Genomic DNA, 19,675 nt, shown 5'->3' on the forward strand with positions numbered 1-19,675 from the left:
AATGTGGAGGCATACAGCAAGTCCTGAACTTGCAGTTCAAGAACTTGAACAAGCAGCTATGTTGACCTACCTGACAATATTCACAGAAGAGGGTGTATAGTTGGTTCTCACGGCCTTGCATCCTATTTTGTTTCAGTTGTGTTTGGGGAAGAAAAGAAAAAAAAACAAATAATTTGATGACAGAATAAAAAAATAATGAGAAGCCCCACAGTCACTCAGGTGTTCTTTTACTTGTGATCGAAAAAACAATCCAACAACGTATGATTTATCTTCTCTTTTACAGACGTACAATCAAAGCCAGTCTAACAAAAGGAGCATCCACAAAGCTATTTCAGGAAACAAAATGCTTCATTTCTACCAGCATAGCCCACGTATGATTCCAGAAGGCATAAATCCGAAGTTGCATAAAATGTTTATTACTGCTGAAAAATATGAACCAAGCAATTCAAGAATGCTTTCCAAAGAGAGAAGATCTAGTTCCCTCCAGCATAAATCTGCTCTCTTTTCCTGTGTCACTGGTAAGAGGATTATGGTGTTTTTCTAAGTGCTGCGTAAGCTGCTATCTCATGTTGTTATATTACAGCATATCAAAACTGTGTGCTCACATGAGTTCTGGGTCTCTAGCAAAAATGTAATTTCTGTCAGCTGAAGCTGTGGTACCGTGCTGACTGCTGCTTTGGTTCCTCATCCTTTTCCTTTAACATCCTAAAATCACAGTTCTGTCCTTAAATATCCATACTTCAAATCAGACATTTCATCTTTCTTAATAGAGCTTCTCATGGAGTCAGTGACTGAAGGTCAGAAACTCCAGCTACAAACAGAAGAGGCAAATGTTCATGATGTCTTCTGAAGAATTCTGATATACCAATGAGAGGTGGCATAATTGTCACTTAAATGTTTAGTGATAATTCTATACCAAACCTGGTTTTGGGCTTTAACAGTTAGGCTTAATGTTTTTGTTAATACAAGAAAAGTATGTCTTATACCTCTGTAAATGACGATAGAACAGAAATGCTTGAAAACCAAAGGATTTTGAGGAGAAGGAGAAATCAAGGGTCGAATACTTATGAATTGCACACACCCATGGAGGAAAATTAATCTAAAAAGAGAAACAGCTCTTTAGTTGATGCAGTTACATGGTACTGAAATGCTCACTAAACTGAACAAAATTATAAGATAGGAAGAAAGAGCTAAGTTTTGTAAATACTTGGAAATCGTTGTGCTCAATCTCTTTGGTTAAGTGCTTTCTGTAAAGACCAGTTGCAACTTCTTGAAAGAAGAATCTCCTAAAAGCCTTGGGAAACTTCATATTTCAGAATCTGAGTAGTTGGACTTCAGTGTTAGTGTTTTCTAAATGCTTCTGATCACCTACATCCGATCTCTTTTCAAACACCGTCTGGGGCAAACAAAAGGGTGAACACAGAAATGGGAAGCAAGCTACAAAACCATGCAGGAAAATATGAGCTTCCCCTTTGGCCTCCAAACCATTTCATGCTATCTCCCATTTTGCAGGGTAGAAATGTAATGGAGGAGAATTAGTATTGATAACTCAATGTGTACGTGCCATCCTCACCCCAAACTCTTTGTAAGTATGGGTGTGCTGCAGACACAGCCGTGGCACAGCCGTGATGATGCTCCTAATGACGACATCTCCCGTTATGCCTCTGGAGCCTGCTGTAAGGCATGCTTATCTGGGGCTTGTGCACAGCCCAGGGGGTGGCCAGGATGGCCACCAGTGAGGGAAAGTGAGGACAGGATAAACAGGCACAACTTGCAAGAAACTAAGCAGAGCAAAACATGGAATTAAAATAATAATTTTAGAATGTAAGTCTGTCCTAGAAAATAGAAATGACAGGCAGTAAGTGCATAAAGAAGATAATATGCTGAACATGCTTCCTGCTGAGGGAACAGCACTTCAGAGGCTCTAATTACCAGGTTCCTTTTGTGTGAAATAGGTTAGCAGCCACCACAATTGCAGTGCCTAGTGCGCGGGGAGGAGATCTGTCAGCTGCTGAAGATGAACATGATTGACCGCCCATCTTGCAAACAAGTCTTACATGAGTGCAAATTATTGAGCACCAGCTTTGTGTTGAAGTCGCCTTCATTACTGTATGAAGCTAGTGTCTGTTTCTGATTTTAATGATATTCAAGATAAATTTCAAAAAGAAGAGTAAGAAAGGTCTTCATTTCTCGCGTTTTCTCCTCTCCTTATTTCAGTGCCCCCTTCCACATTAGAAAATTGAAAAAAGTAGCAGTAATGAATAAGCTGTGTGTTGTCTTATTTATGCTCTCTTACTTGTCATTTGTTCTTGAGGTTCTTCAGGTTTGTCCATGGAAGAATAGATGTGCACAGAGATTGAAATATTGTAATTTCAAGCATTCTCCTTCACTTCTAGTCAAAATTTAATATTTCCTGGTCTTCCTAATTTGATCCAATTTCTATTAATTTTACACTATCCTTCCACTTCAAAACCTATTTCATAAATTTTATGTTTCTCAGTACCCAAAGGACACATTATTCTTGTCTTGCCCCATTGCTAACCAAGTGTGTTCCTCAGGTGTAGGAGCTTTTCTTCCAAAAGTACAGCAACAAGAACAAAAATCCCATTCTAATTTGAGATTCTTTTCTCTCTGTTTTTTTTTGTTTGTTTGTTTATAGGGTTGGGTTTTTTGTGTTTTTTGTTTTTTTTTTTTTAAGAGTTTGCTAAAATTGAGCACCATATCAGTAAGTTCGGTAAAATCAAAAAGCATTTAAGAAATAATAGAATTGTGTTTAAAATGGCTTGGTCTCATTGGAGGAAAAAATTCTCCGAACAGGTATCTTTGGAGACAGCTCATGTTTTTATGCTCATCTTTTTTTACTTTATAAAATGAGAATAACTATCCTACAAGATAAATGAAAAGGTGAAAGAGCTGAAAGATCTAGATAATCATCTCTAACATTATTATCTTTGCAAGTTCTCTGCCAAACTCCCTGCTCTGTGAGAGGTAGGAAACCACAATGGGCATGGCAAAAAATAGCTAACATGCATTAAAATGTGCTCTTCCCATAGGCTGTTGTTCAGGTAGCTGAATGTCATTTCAAGCTATCAATGATTTCTTTTGGTTTTTCTTTTTGCATTGCATTTGTCTAGATGAAATTTCATTTTATGAATTATTCTTCTCCTGGCTCTTCACAATTACTTTACTCCCCCCTTTTCAGACTCTATCAATGCTTCCATTCCCCTCTCTAGGGAGGCCTGTTGTGCTTGCTCATTTTCTTGATAGCCAAAAATACTTTTCTCTGCTCAGAAAGAGAAAGTTCAGAGCTTTGGAAGTATCTGTTACCGAATTTTGCCAGCTGCTGGAGGCCTTCATGCCAGTGTAGAGTTGCACCATGTATTGCTTGGGCAGGTGGTATCGCAGGATCCTCTTGACCTTGTCAAAAGGGGGGTCTCCTCTGGAGCTGTAACACAGAGAACTGAAGTCATCTGTTGTTCTCAGTGTGTCCCTGGACGTGTCTGGATGGCAACGGTCCATCACCAGAGGTGTTAGGAAAGGCTCCGGTGCACTGTCTGGACAAGCATCCTCAAGAGCAAGAAGGAACCCAAACTAGATCTGTTTGTCTATGAAGCTTTTCACTGGTGCCCACTTTTTCCTGTCTTAACAACTTGCTGTTTGAAAATGCATTCTCAGTTCCTTGGTAGGCCATCTTTTTGCTTCTTGGTTATGAAGGTAAATCTTAAGTGAGGCAGTAGAAGTCACTTTGGACTGACCAAGGGCATTAGGGTTCGGTTACAACTGAGGACTCTTTCTGGCATTTCCTTTCTACCGTGGCCAGGCAACGCGGTCCAGAACTCCACGCTAATTAGAGATTGACATATTCTGTCTTGGTGTGTGGGTGCTGGATATTAACTGCTAGAGCAGACCTAATACTTAACTGTTCTTATAAACAACAGGAAAGGCTGTGAGATATGCTTTTCTGATAAGTGTTCTTAATTTTCTTTGCCTTCAGAACTCTATATTTTTCCTCCTCTACTTGAACTGTGTGTTAGCTATAAAGGAGTGTAACATCTCCGAGATGTAGAGTCAAAAATATTTTAGTAGCAACATCGATCTTGTGGGTTTTTTTTGTTTTGTTTTGTTTTTAACGATGACCTTGAAGAACTTCAGTGTTGGTTAGTTTTTTCCAGCTGTGAAAGACTTTTTCTGAACAGGACTTGAACCTAGTACTCTGAACTCTCAGGGATGTGTTTTTGAGTCTCTAATAAACATTGTCACACCATCCTGTGAAGACACAGTCTCTGGCAATTGTAATTTGAGAGGATTGAGAGGTACAAGCTGACTCCTCGTACATGGCACTAATTCAGAATAGAGTGTTGGCTGCAGATTCATTCCAAATCCTGTCTGCAGAGTGATTGTCAAATTAACTTAATTATTTTTCTCCAAGCTTCATACATCTGGGATGAAAGTACGCACATTCTTAACACGCTCTTAAAAAGGATTCTTTGCATGCTCCTTTGCCATTCACACGGTTGGCTGTTTTGAGGGATTTGGCATTTGTTTGGATAATGTTGGTATTGAGGCTTGCTGTCAGCCTGCCAAAAATGACTCCCTTTCCTCTTCGGCACTGGAGCGTACTTGCTCAGAGCCAAGCAGCACCAGGCCCTTGTCTTCAGTAAGGTGCCATATGAGCACTTATTTTGTTTCTTTCTAGCATCGGTGCGCACAGGTTCCCTATACTTCCCACTTGCAGTTATGAGTCAAAATAAAACTCATGAGCCTCTTTTTTCTTTCCTTGCTATCCATCTATATCTTTGTTTATATGATGCCTTCTCCCCCCAAAATTGTTTATTAGATTTATCCATAATTATAACACATACAACACTGTTCTGGTACTTGTTTCAGACATCAGATTCTCTCTATCTGGTTATGCTTGTGGCACAGAGAAGGTATTTTTTCTTTTGATTGGTGTCATACAAAGTTCTTTTTATTCCGTGTATCCTTTTTCTTCAAGTGGGTAACATTTTTCTGTTACTGTTTTTTTCCCCATAGGCCAAAAGCAAATACACGGTCATGAGAATTGGTCTCTGTCACCTGAGGAATTTGAAATATGGGACAGACTTTACAGGATTAAGGAAAGTGATGGAGTAAAGGAACCGATACTGCCTCAAACTCGGTTTGAAACCTTAGAAAACCTGGAAGAAGTATCAGTGAGTATAACCTAAATGTAATGTTTTCTTTGATATGAGGCCTAAAGGATACCCTGAGTAACAAAGTTAACTGAGAATTTGAAGGAGGTCTGTATTAAAAATGCAATTTTGAGAATTCTGTGTAGGTTTTTGAGGTTAAGAATTTAAGGGTTAGGTGTTTGAAATGGGCATTTGAGGTTAGCTCTGTAAATTAAAAATGCATTAAAAAATCTCTCAGTATCCATTAAATTCTGTTCCTGTTTCGAAGAATTCCATGCAGGATACTGTATTCATGATGGTATTGTATCCACATGTTTTCATCTCCTTGTTTATAGAACTATAAAAGTGTTACTGAAAGAAAAGCTCAAGTTTTACAAGCTCTTTTCTGATTCAGAGAAAAAATTTGGAGCGTTTGTGTCATTTCACCACTTAAAACAACCTGTCTTCCTTGAAAAGGTGTGACAACACAAAACACAGAATTGCTTTTATTTAAACCAGACTTAAACATTTGTGATAATGTTTAAATACTTTCCTGCATTCGGAGTATTTATAGTCCCTACCAGAGAAGTAGACACTAGTTTTGCTAAACAATTTCTTGATTAATATCTCCTTGCCACTCTTAATTTCAAACTGCAGAAACATAAAGAGGAGGCAACTCATGAACTTTCCTTGTCTGAATGGAGAATTTGGCAGAACCGTCCTTTTCCTACATCCATGGTTGATCACTCAGATCGTTGCTACCATTTTATCGGTGTTATGGAAATGATAGAGCTAATGAGACATGAACAGGTAAGGTGTTTACATTTGGCTGGCTGTAAACAAGCAGCAGGTATTTAATGCACAGTCAGACTAATTAAAACATAATAAGTGCTCTAGTTCTGGCTGGTCAGTTGAAACAAAAAGTGGAGAAATGTTTGCATGGGGCTAAGTTAGTTATTGTGGAACGGATAACGTATTTAATTTTGTTTCAAGATGTATCCCACTGGTATTCTGTAATTCTTAATTTATTCCACAGAAGCTGTTTAAAAACAGTTAGTGTTTCTGAAAACAGAAGAAAGTCCCACCCATAAATCATCTTTTTGTTTTTTTTTTTTTAAGGGATCCAAGTATCAATTTTTTACACAAGGACATTAAATGCAAGAAATATATATGTCAAGGAGCAAGGTCACCAAGAATGATATTAGAACTGTTCCAGAGTGTAATAGGAATTGGAAATAATTTTGTACATTAAATGCATCGCATAAAAATAATGCCAGAATGTAATGCATGTTTTAAGGTAGTTGTGTATTGAGGCTTTTTGGTTTGTTTTCTGTGGAAGCTGTAATTAGAAACTTAATTGCTCCTAAGAGTTAAAGGATAAGAGGAGGGCAGTCAAACTAACAGGGATGAAAACCATTTGGGAGATGAGAATTTTTTTTGCTATCAGTTATGGATAGCAGATATGCCTTTACAATGAAAGGCACGTACAATAAGATGTGTGTAGAGGTGGATCTGTTGAAGTACCTGAAGACTTTGGTTGTTCACCACACTCTTTTTCCTCCAGTTTATCTCTTTTACGTTCCACACATATTGCTTTTTAGTGTGTTGAAGTTTTCTAGGTCATCAGAATCTGTTGCTAAGCTGCCAGAGTTTTCTGAATAACTAGACTAATCAAGGAAGAGAATAGAGACATTGTAGTTGTACTCCTTGCTAGGAAAGTGTATTAATGGAAAGTTGTAAATAGACTTCCAGAGCTAAGATAAGCTTCTCCACTTCATCACAGAATAATGGCATTCTTGACTTCTTTGAGAGTCTGTGTTCCTGAGCTACAGCCAAGAACGTACTAACAGAGAGAGGACTTTGGGGAGAGTTCAGGTATAGAGAACTGAAGGAAGTCAAAGGGCAAAGAAATGGTTAAAAAAATTGTGATTTCTCTTCTAATTGAGGACCTCACTCCCCACCACCAACTCAGGCACTTGAAGTATTTGTGACTTCAGTTCCTTTTGTGAAAGTGTATTGATACCAGAATTCTGTTCAGGTTCCCGAGTGCCTTCAAAGTTATAGATGCTAAACCAACATTTGGCACCCTGAAAATAATTTACAGAGCAAATTTGTTAGTCACCAAGCGAGTCTTCAGTCTTCTCCCCCAGGCTCTGCCAAAGTAGGTGCCAAAAATGATAAGCAAGGTAGAATGTCAAACGCTTGCATTCATAAGTGAGCTTTTACAGAACTTTTACAGAGACAGGTCTGCCTAGTGTCCCTCACGGGAATGAGACAGCCCAGCTCACCTGCCTCTGCTCTGTGCTATATATACTCCAGGAAGCCTGGCTCTGTCTTCCCTCTGCTCTTACACTAGATAAAGATAGCAATGAGATCCCCTTCTTCTCAAGACTGAACAGAGTTCCCTTGTCTGCCCCTGTACCTCCGTATGCTCCAGCCCCAAGACAGTTTTGGCCGCCCCTGCTGGACTTGATCCAGTCCAAGATATTACTTGTACTGGGACCCCAAAACTAGCCTAAACACTTCAGATGTGGCCTCACAGAGGATGAACAGAGGAGGACAATCACTTCCCTTGCCCTGATGGCTACTGTCCTGCTAATGGAGCCTGGGTGCGATCGTCTTTGTTGCCACAAGGGCACACTGCTGTCTCATTTTTCTGTCGTGAGGTTTCTGTCATTTTGTTGAGGAACCTCTGGACAGCAGCCCTGCCCTCAAGCATGTCACCTGCTTCTCCTCCCCTGGTATCATCTGCAAACTTACTGAATGTGCTCTCTGTGCTGTAGTCAAGGTCAGTAATAAAAATGTTAAACACTAAGAACCTCTGAGAAATGCTCCTAGCAGCTAGCCACTGCCAGGACTTCATACCAGTCCCCAAAATGATTTAATCATGGTGGTCCAACATCTCACAAGCTTAGCTAGGAGAATGTGTCAGAACCCTGGTAAAGTCAAGGTAAAGAACATCTGCTGCCCTTCTCTTGCCCCCAAAGCTAGTTACATCATAAAAGGCAGTCTTGAGGTCTTCATCCCTATGCGTTCTGTGTGCTTCGTGGGATATTTGCTTGAAAGCTTGGATGTTTTCATACTAGTTTGATTTGAAGTTTGTACTTTAACTTAAAATTGGAGTAAATATAACATTCATGTAGTATTGTAACTTCAGACGTTTAGGTTTTCCTTATGATATAGTATTCTTACTATATCGTACTCTACAGTATTCCTAACACTATGCATATGAAATTGTTCACATCAGGATCTTTCAGAAATCAAGCTTTGCCAAAAACTGATTATGCCATGTTGCCCATAGCCAGACCTGTGGGGAGGCATGGATGGTTTACTTTGGCAGTAACTACTACACTGATTTTTATTTATTTTTTTTTTTTGTATTGTAGGGTATTTGTTCTTAGAAGAAAATATTAATTAAAAAATGCAGAAGTAGAGCAAAATTAAAGAAACTTAGAGGTTTGTAGGCAATGCTTTGAATTTCTGCACACCTACTAAGGCATGTTCTTCTAGGTGGTTCTGTCTTGTCTGTAGTCCTGACTGATGCTGTGCGGGCAAAATTCCACCCACTGAAAGAGCTGCCTGTGGAACGCTGGCCCCATGTTTCTCTGTCACTGTATTTTCATGAGCAGTTCAGTTCAGCATATGATTGGGAAAGCCGTGAGATTTAGAATCACGCTTTTTTACCAGATTTGGATCTCACCCTGTTCAGTGTCCTGCTCCGTTTCGCAGTGGGACCCCCAGACACATTGTGCTTGCTCCAGGCACGGGCAGTTTGGGGCTGAGGCTGCTACGGCCTCTCCGTGAGCTCTGTGCTTCTGCTGGGCCTGGATTAAGGTATCCCCGGGTGCGTTGTATGTGCTGAATATACAGAACTCAGCTTGGGATGGTCTTAATTCAGGCTTGCTGGTTTACACACCCATTTGACTGAGGCATTATTGGTGAAGGATGTTTCTATAGCAAGTTTAAACTTTTGGAAGCTTGGCTTTCAATGTGGTTTGAATTGAATGAATTGAATTGAATGAATTTCAAACCACAATTTCAAATGTGGTTTGAAATTGTAGGAAGTGCTGTTATTAAACAGTGGGACAGCATAAAGGAATATTACTCCAGCCTCCAGGAAATTACCTTTAGCAGAAGTTAAGCCTGTAAAAATCTACCTAAAATGTTAGTCTTATATGAAAATAAGTGGATGGAAACAAGAATTGTTTTAGCAGTGAGTCAAAGGGTTTTGCATGTATGTACTGTGCATCAAAGTTCCTACTATAAATATTTTATTGCCAAATATACCACTGCTAATCTGTCTGACGTTAATTTACAGTTCTTAATAGCAGAGGGATTTAAGACAAATACGAGTCAAAGCTATTTCCTTAAATAACTAAGATATTGAACTTCAAACCACAGTTCTATTGATTATTTTCTTACTGAGGGATAAAAGATAAAAACAGGCAAATCATTATTTTACTACGAATAACCAAATGATCTAGAAGCTTCTGATGAAACTAATTATTTATTGGGAAGAATCTCATTCAGAGATTAGCAATAACTTAATACGAGCCATCTTAGGAGGTATTTATGTGTTCTTTATGAGTGTTTTGGTTTTTATTACAGAAGAAAGCTCAGGAATTTACTGATATGTAGCTTTCCTTTCCTTGTACTCATTCCATGATTCCAAGAAACTTCCTATGCAATTGTGTTTTGCATAATAAATTTTAAAAAGTCAGTGAAAAGGCTTTGATATTTTTAAATAGATGAAGTGAAAATGTTTGGGGGAAAAAATTGTATATTGTATTTATATGCTCTTAAAAACTTAGAGAAGAAGTTGGCACAATCAAAAGAAAAAAATAAAAGTAAAAGAAATCCCAAATATGAAGCCTGCGACAGGCCACATCCACTGCAGAAAAGCCCTTAATGCCTGTGTGGCTTTATTACTACAGCAACGAGAAGTGGGCAGATGGGATTGGATTTTCTGCTAGCTACAAACAGGGATTTTTTGTGTAACATGGTAACAAATCAAGTTGTCATTATGCAAGATAATTCAATAGCTTTTATAAGCATTTTTGAAAATTAAACTGTACTGTTTGGAAACAAGGTCAGGGCAAAGTAATCATTTTTATTGAAATGCTATTTGTCCAAGTTTCTGAGGGTAAGTGACAGGAAATATTGAAGTGCGAGTGCATTATTTTTTATTCCCTGGGAGGCAGGCAACTCTTAGGGAATTTGTAAATGTCAGAATGTTGTCCAATGTGGGAGGATGACTATGGGTGTCCATTTCCCACTTCAGAGTTGGCAGTGTGAAGTTACAGTGAGGTTCATTATTATCCCTAGAAAGACAAAAGAAAACACAAAAACTCCCACTCAAAAGATTCTCACCCTTTTTCACCCAAGTAATCTCTGGTACCACACACCTTGGGAAACAGGGTTTAGAAGATGAACCCGCAACAACTGCCACTAAAATCATCTGTCATTTATCCTCTGTCTTAGATTGCTTTGAAGGATTCACGGGGTGAAATGCCTGGCAGCAGGGAAAGTGTTCCCAGGATACTCTAAAATTCCAAATAAAAGTCTTTCCATGATTTTGAAGTTTTAAATCAGACCTGGTTTGGGGGGAAAACACAGTGTTCCCAGCCAGCTGTGACTTTTTTTCCAGGAGACAATGAATGCAAAGTTAAAAATGGTTCAAGAAAGGACAATAAAACTTTTTTTTTTTTTTCTGCCTTTATTGACATTAGTACGTCTTGGGTTAAAATCCTGATACGAGATGTGGCGAGACTTCTTCCCATCCAATAACAAATAATTTTAGATGGTAAATGATGTTTCGTTACAGTGTTTGTGGCAGACGGACTAACGCATCTGTGGAACTGCGGGTTTGAACTGTGGGGTGCTATTTATTGTCTGGGCACTGAATCTGGCTTGATCAGCAGAGAACAGATAATCAGAGAAAATGCACTGTCTTGGGATCCTCAAAAGAAAGCTCAGCAGAGGTGGCCTGGATTGTTCTTTACTGCAGAAAGCCCAAGCGGAACATGCGTCCCAGCAGGAGGGCGGCAGGACATTTGTTCTGTTCTCAGCCAGTAAGGCTGCCAGGGAGAGCCCACAAGACCAAAAAAATCTCAGCTCTCCAATTAAAATAGTTTCTTTGTGCCATATTGATTCTTCTGATCTTGTTGCCAAATGATTTGAGCCTGAACGCTAATTGAGACCCGGTTAAGATTGTTCAGACCTTTAATTGCAGGTGCTTTCTGTTTTTAATGATCCTGTGGCAGTGAGAATGGAGAAGTAAGAGTGATTAGGCAAAGGATTCTGGGGTGTCAGCCATGTGCATGGGCCAAGGGATTGAGCAGATTGTGTGGCACCTGGAAGGGCTTAGCTGTGTTAATTTGAGCTAGCGTTTCTGCCCTGTTTAGGGGTGACTCGGTGTTCCTCTGCAGCGCTACGTGAAAGCCTTCCACAGCCCTTGTGCCTCGGGTTCAGGCAGACCAGCCAAAAATAGTCTTCCCACCGAAGTTAAATGATCTCAGTTTTCTGCAAAACATGCCGTAATATAACATCTTGTGGAAACCAAATAGAATATCAGGTATGGGATATAGGGTTGCCAACTTAAATCTACAGCCAAGAGACACCTGATGCGCACTCTGTGGTATGGTATGTCGCTGCCTGCCTTCTGGGGTGTTTATTACTAATGGATGTGCTCCTGAGCTCCCGCCCTGCTGGCAGTAGAATTGTACAGCACGTACCTATTCTGGCTACTATTGGCTTTTGTTGGGTTTGTTCCATTGTTATTTTATTTGTTTAGGGATGTGTGTGTATGTACACACACATCTAAATTTTGCATTTAGGTTTCTGAATTTAAAATAGGTGTATGCTGTATTTCACAAACTGTCAAAATATTTATGTTATTTGTGTCTGTGAATAATCAGTTGGTTGTTCCTTAAGCTCTTACAGGAGACTGATTTGGCAAAGCTCTTTGACAGTCAGTGTGCCAAGTATGAACTGGCAATCCATTCACAGAGTCTTGGGACTCATGTAGGAGCTACTATACACCAAAGCTCCTTGAAGATACTATTTATGTTTTGAGACGGGATAATATTTTAACATTGTTTTTAATATTATAATAATGCACCGGTGACAAAGTTTGGTGGAATATAATCATTTATTTAGAACAATGAACTGCTGCTGTAGTTGAAAAACTACTTCTAGATGCAACGGTCCTGCTATCCGCTTGGATATACCTGTTGCTGCTTGTATTTTTAATATTGGCATGGAAATGCAGTGCTTAAGAAACGACCATGGTCAGTGGGGTTCAGGAGTGTTTCGCTATCCATATTTTCATGGAAATGACACACCAGTATCCAGGTCATTGCTGTGTATCTCTCTGTAGTGTGGTGGGTTTCCCCTCTCCCCTGTAGATTTCCACAATTCTTAGCACGGGACACCCCAGGCTAAGGAAGTCAAACAGTAAATGTCCGCATTAACCTCTCTGTGATGCCAGATAACAGAACCATCGGTGGTTGCCAGGTCAGACACCTCTAATACTAACTACCTGTCACTTCTGTCCCGAGAGTTTTATAAAATACACAGTCACTAAACCAGAGATTAATTTATTTTCTGACACTTCAGATGTTCTTGAACATTCACTCTTGCCTCTGTAGCCTCTTTAATGATACCTAATGATACCTGTTCCCAGAATCGCTAGGGTATATACCCTGTATTTTGCTAATGAATCTTCCTTTTTAGGGATCTTTTGAGTGTTTTTATTGTGTAGCTGTGTTTGCTGTATAGACAGATGCTCTCTCAAATTAGAGTATCAGCAAAATAAGTAGAAGCAGATAAATGAGAAGTAGCCGGTTGCTCTAAGCAGGAGCAGATGGTAACCCTTCAAGGATTCCCAGCACTTGGCTCAGCCTGGTGTCGCAGGAGCAGGAGGTGTCAGGAGCTGCCTGGGGTTTTGAAAAGGGTGTTGGGTGGCTGCATGGGAGAGTTCGTGATTCATTGCAGGCAAGCTGCCTGACAGCAAAACAGCAATAGAAGTGGTAGATACATCTACGACCTGATATTGTTAGTAAGAGAAATTTGTAGGGGGAAATTGTGGTTTCTGTGTCCCTTAGGCTTCTTTAGTGAATCAACTAAATATATTTTTAAGGGCCATCTGATGGAATATACTTGAACTTCCAAACAAAGTTTTTGTTGGTGTTCCTTCCCCTAGAGTCTCTTCTGGAAACTAAGCAATCACGGAACACGGAAAAGGAGGGATTGATTATTCTGTTCATTAACCAGTTCCCGAAAGGTATAAATAATGGCCTGTACTCAGATGGCAGGGAGGTTAGCAGCTAAGCAGCAGAATTGTTTAACCTGTTTGCTAAATGATCTAGAAAAGGGATAATTTTTACAGCAGTAAAATATTATTTTTGGTGATAAAAGTAAAAGATGGTAATAAATTTCAAAAAGAATTACCATGTGAGCAAGTTCTAAAAAGCTGGAGAGTTAAATTCTGTACCAGTAAGTTTGAAATTGAGTGAAGGAGAAAGCTGCCTTAGCCAGGAAAGAGTTGTTTTGGATACTTCTGGGTAAACATTAGTTTAATGATCACTGTTGCTCAGAAAAGGGACAGGAATTTCAGAAATCAGTAGAAAAAGTAGCATAAAATGAAGCAGAAAAAATTCGGTTATGGTAAAAATATGTCATATGCCCTGACCTTGTATACAGTGAAAGTTCATCTACTACCGTTCAGGGGGGTGTAAACATAATTTTTAGCCAGTGTAAGCTCACATCAAGTAACCCGTGTGGGCAGATGGACACATTTTGGGGAAGGAGCATTCTGTAATTTCTTTATTTCTACACTTTCTCGGTTCTTGGTCACATACAACACACTGGGTTAAAGCAGCCTTTGTCTGACAGCTGTGGCTGTTTGTCCTCTTGCAATCTTGTGCTTCAGTCTCATTACTGGGCACTAATAAGTGCTATATAATACATACTTTTATGGTAAACCATTTCAGCAGAACATAGCATTTTACTGCCTACTGCCCAGTTTGTTGGGCAGGTGAGCGGGACTCTTGAAAGGCAGACGCTCTCTCTGGAGGAGCTGGAGGAAGACTGCACGCTTCCATTTCTCTGTCCTCCAGAAGCCTCCCATTGCAACTGAAGGGCAGTTTGGCTTCCTCAGTGAGTGTGTGCTAACATGTCCCATATACCCATATATTAAAAACAATAATTATAGCCTAGGAGGTATTTGTAAACTTTAAAAAAGTGTTTGTGGGGACTAGGGGAGAATGGACATGGCTGAGAGCATTTGAGGCACAGTGTTTTGTTTCCAGAATATGCGAAAGGGGCTCTTCCACGTGTTGAGGATCCTGTGTGAGGGCAAACACAAGGGTTTTCCCTTCAGTATTTAAGGGATCAACTGATCACCTACAAGGAGACAATTGTAACCACTTCTCATTTGAATAGATTGGAATATACTGCTGTGATACCTACTCTACCTACTCAAAATACTGTGTGAAAACCACCAGCCTTACTGTTGTAATTTTTGTTAATATTCATGCTAAAACAGAAGTTAACCAGAAAATATACCCATGTGACTAACTATATTGGCAGCGTCGGCACCATGGGCTTTAACACTCAGTGTGAAACTGAAAATCCCAAAGCCTTTCTTCCCTAGATCTAACAAAAAAACAGTTCTGAAGATAGGTTCTGGTTTGTGTCAGAAAACACTTAAATGCTGATTGTTCATGCTGCTTTTCCCTACATTTCAATCAAGCTTTCAATTAAAGAAGTTATAATTGTTACAATCTATATTGTATCTGTTTGCAGACGTATCTTTTAATTTTTAAATGGCAAAATCACCAGGGTTTTGGCAGACATCTGAATCTCATTAGAAAATGAACATCCAAAGCAGCTTATGAGGAGAGAGAGGTTAATATTAATTTTGATATTAGATGCCTTAAATTAAGTGTGTGAATTAAACAGTGTATGTGTGTATATACACGCATATGCATATGTGTGCATATACATATGCAAATATGCATATATTTATTAGTAATGAAAATTTTAATATCTTAAGTTTACTTTTTTCTTTCTATTTTCTATATTAAAAAACCTATTGCTTTTTAAACTGAATCAGTAGTTGTAAGCAAGGTCATTAATTGAGTACAATAATATAAGAGAGATGCCTGGTTTTTTACTCCTGCATGACCTATTTACTGAGTAGCTGGTACACACTGGAGCTTACTAGGCTATAGAAGAGCTGATCAGGTAACTTAAGATTATACGAATTGTACACATTCAGGCTAAAATGTGATAATTACAATTCTGTCCTTTCATTCCATCAGAATTAACTAGGCTCACTGGGAGAAAGTATTTTGTTTGGGAGAAAGTATTTTGAGTGACCAAGTTGAACTGGAGCAGTTATATAACTCCATGTAAGCCTGAAATTAGGTTACTCCAGTTTGTCCTAGATGCTAAATTTGTCTCTGGACTGTTGTCCTGGCACATGGCAGTTTTGCTAGACTTTGCTTTTTTCTTTTTTTTTTTCTTTTCCCAAATTAGAACATAATCATGGATATATACGGTGGCCTAATGAAGTTCTTTGCTGTAACAGCTCCTCACTCCTCCTGATTCTGTGTTGTACCCAATTGCTTCTCCATGCAAGAAATTTCCCTGTTTTGCACTCTCTGTTTAAGTTAAGGATAAGTTCAAGTTAAGGATAAGGGAAGAGCAACTAACGTCATCTACCTGAACTTGTGCAAAGCATTTGACACCCTGCCACACAAGATCTTTGTTTCTAAATTGGAGAGATATGGATTTGATGGATGGATCACTCAGTGGGTAAGGGACTGGCTAGACGGTTGCACTCAAATGGTTGTGGTCAATGGCTCTATGTCCAAGTGGCAACCCGTGATGAGTGGCATTCCTCAGGGGTCAGTACTGGGACTGGTGCTGTTTAACTTCTTTGTGGGCGATGTGAACAGTGGGGTCGAGTGCACCCTCACCAAGTTTGCCGATGACACCAAGCTGTGTGGTGTGGTTGGCACGCTGGAGGGAAGGGATGCCGTCTTTGGCAGGCTTGAGAGGTGGGCCTATGTGAACCTCTGAAGTTCAACAAGGCCAGGTGCAGGGTCCTGCATATGAGTCAGGGCAATCTCATGCATGAATCTAAGCTGGGTGGAGAGCAGCCCTGAGGGGAAGGACCCTTCCAACCTAAACCATCCTATGCAGTGTCTTTAAGGATTTTGGCAGGGACTTTTTGAAAGCCTTTCAGAAAGATGGGAAGATGATACGCATGAGAGCTTCTCAATGTTTTTGCATGTTGGTCTCTTTAAAGAAATCTAATGGGTTTTTTACATCTGACTTTTTATTTTCAAAAGCAAGATTGAAACTTCTGAAGAAGACTCATCCGATAATTACATTATCTGTTATAGCTTATACTGATACATTCAGTATGGAGATAAGGTTAGCAACCTATTAGCTTCCACCTTGACAATTAAAAAATGGCATCACATTTGCCACCTCCTGGTTCCTGAGGTATGTAAGCAAGAGGTTACATGCCACTATTACCAATTCAGGAACTTCGTTCTTGAGTTTCTTTAGGTGCTTTGGATGACATCATACAGTTCTGTTACTTCTTACTGTCCTAAACATACAACTTCATGTTTGGCCATATGAAAACATAAATGATTTGCTCTTATGTGCTCTGCCTCTGGTCTAGTTGTGATTTGAATTATCCTTTTACCTATTCACAACCCTCATCTTTTCCTGCAGGTTTGCATAGTTTTGCTTTACTTCGGGTTACTTAAAAAAATGCAGAATAATATAGGGCCAAGAATGGTCTGCGCTGTGCCTCTTAGGAGTGTATTGGGTGGGAAGAGCATCACCTACTTCTGTTTCAATAAGGCTTAGTGGTTTGGCAGCTAATCAATCTTTAATCCATTTAATATAAGTTGTGTTCTTATAATGCTTGAATACTTTAATTGAAATATTATGCAACATTCAGTCATTACTTACATAAATCTAAACATATCATTATCAACACCGTTATCTTGTAAACCAAATGTGTAATCTCCTCAGATGATATTTGTGAAGTTAATTGGACCAGGTTATGTTGGTTGTTGTTTGTTTCTCCTCTGATTTCATACAAAGACTTCCATATCTTGATTCTGTGTTTTGACTGAGCTTGAGGGAAACTAATTATTTAGAACACACATGTATCAGAATAATCCTTTAACCCTTTCATAGTAATTGTTTTCTTCACTATTTTGGTATTAAGACTTCTTATAAGTCAGCCTGTATAGTCGGGGGATCTCCTTGGAGGTCTCTTCTTAAAAAATCATAACTCTTAGGTTTTTTGGGTATGTTTATAAATGGGTAGCCTAAGCATAGGCAGTAAGTGTGTAGCAGCTGAGTAACATCTTCTGTAGTGACAAATGGAGTAGGGGTTTCACAGCCCTTTAGAGATGAATCTCTAGCAACTGAACTCCCTCCCTGGGCGTTCTCCTGCTGCGCTGGGCACACACAGTCGCGTACATTGTCGCTGACACACGGGTGTCAGTGCTGGCAACAGGGTTTGAAACCAGCCGTACCCTGTCCCCAAAGCAGCCTGTACACACATCCTGCCTTACTTATTCTGCATACGATTCTTTCTGTGGCACGTACATGAAGTTAGTGATAAAATCTAAATAGTAACTTCATTATTATTGAGAGAGAAAAGATGCTGTTAATACTGGATAATATGCTTCATCCACTGCAACCAGAGAGGATGCAAAACTGTGTTAGGATGTGATCAGCCTTCAAATGCATGGAAGACAGCTTCGAATCCTGTGCTCAGGAATATATTTAGGCAAGCTAGGCAGCAGCAATTTTAGGTATGGCTGTTTCTGCTTTGTGTAATTGGATAAAATGACTTTCCAGAGTATTTTTCAAACCTTGTTTTCCATGATTGACTCCTCTGGCTGCTGTAAGGAGTGTAGCAGTAAAAGGTTGTTTAACAGCAGCTCCAGGTCTATAATCTGTGGAAACCCCAGCTGTTTAATTTCTTCGCAGTCTCTTTTGGAAGAGATGTCCCAGGGGTCCCAGTTTTATCAAGATGTTGGTGTCACGGTGTCATTGGTTAGAACAGCTCTGGAAACTTTCTTAGGAACTCAATTACAGAGAGGCCAAGTGTTGAAGAAATGATAAGTCCTATTCTCTCTGAATGAAGACAAGGGGTTATGCCCACAGGAGAAGAGTCTGCACGTTGGCTGGGTACCTATGATGGGCAGTGACAGGTCTGGCTTGTGAAGAGCTAGAGCAGGATGGGAGGTTACTGTACGCTACTGGGAGATACAGATATGGAGTTTGGAGAGTGATTATCAGCATGGCTAGCACAAGCTGAAGTAGAACTGCTCTAATAATATTCTCGTGGGACAGTGAGGAGGGTTCAGGAAGTTATGATGATGAGGACCTCATTTTTTTCCTATTTATAGATGGTAAGACTTTTGGAGAATGTTACTCGTATAGGAAGCAGGTAACCTCTTATTGTAGAAGTCAGTTTTATCACACACTATTCTATAAAGATACCTTGTTTAATTTCAGGGATTAATGAGTCTAGGGATTCATCTGACTGAGCTGCTAAAAAGTAATTGTACCATCTGTTTAGATCTTACATCTTCATTTTTATTTTTCATTAGTGAAACAGGTTTGAACTTTGAAGGAGTATTTCAAGGCATTGCTTTCAGAGCCTCATTTGACCCCTACTCTTCCTTTTGGAGATTGCATGCATTAATTTTGAAATCTTAATTTAAAAGAGAGAGTGAGAAAGACAATAAATAAGTAGCTTTTCAATCCAGGCAGTCCTTGTATGGATACCTCTCTGGGAGCAATGGCAACGTCTATTGTGCTTTTTTCAAGTGTATTTGTAAAAGAGTTGGTTGCCTAGGTCAGTGTCTTTTGAACGGATGATTAATAACCATCTGTGAAAAAAAAAAAAAAGTTCAGAGTATGTAAGTGAGAAGTTCTTAATGTGCCATCAATGGCAATAGCCGAATTACAGTGACAGTGCAAAGAGAACAGAGAACTCTAGGCTCACTTGTGCTTGAATAAGGGTTTCTTTTGCTCACAGCACCTTTGGCAATTTCCTGGTCCTCCACAGCTACAGCCTGCAAGCAGTAGCCCATCCAAGGACATAGGACCTTGCACATTGTATTAGCTCAGTGACGTTGCTTGCTGTTAATGTTCTGAGAACTGCATCTTAACTGCACGACAGTGCAGAATTTTTGCCTTGCTGCTCTGGTAAATGCCGTCTTTATTTACGCATGGTATCTTTTGGTCTTTCTAAAACATTCAGGTTTGATGGTTTGACTACCCAAGCATGGATTTTCAGTTGCTGCCAGTAAACGTTTTGTTTGAAAGTTGTGACCTTAAATGCAAAGCAGTTTCCTTTTTTTTTTTTTCTCCTTTCTAATAACCTTTAGGAGTATAAAAACCTTTGTCACTTGTTTTAAATATCCTTATGACAACTCCTTGTAAGCCTGTATGTATTTACAGTAAATGTTGCA

The 19,675-nt window shown here is 39.4% G+C and overlaps 1 protein-coding gene across 3 annotated transcripts in view; it reads left to right on the plus strand.

Annotated features, from left to right (window-relative positions):
- FANCM (FA complementation group M) overlaps positions 1–19,675 on the plus strand; it is a 71,477-nt gene that overhangs the window by 38,942 nt on the left and 12,860 nt on the right. For all 3 annotated transcript variants that reach the window (XR_010070882.1, XR_010070883.1, XM_063333729.1), the window contains exons 11-13: positions 284–518; positions 5,035–5,192; positions 5,808–5,960. Coding sequence is in view for 1 of the 3 variants with exons in the window: in XM_063333729.1 (XP_063189799.1) it covers positions 284–518; positions 5,035–5,192; positions 5,808–5,960 (546 nt within the window). In the remaining 2 variants the exon portion in view is untranslated. The remainder of the gene's footprint in view (positions 1–283; positions 519–5,034; positions 5,193–5,807; positions 5,961–19,675) is intronic.

This window comes from Chroicocephalus ridibundus, chromosome 4 (genome assembly GCF_963924245.1).
Source record: "Chroicocephalus ridibundus chromosome 4, bChrRid1.1, whole genome shotgun sequence".
NCBI classification, from domain to species: domain Eukaryota; kingdom Metazoa; phylum Chordata; class Aves; order Charadriiformes; family Laridae; genus Chroicocephalus; species Chroicocephalus ridibundus.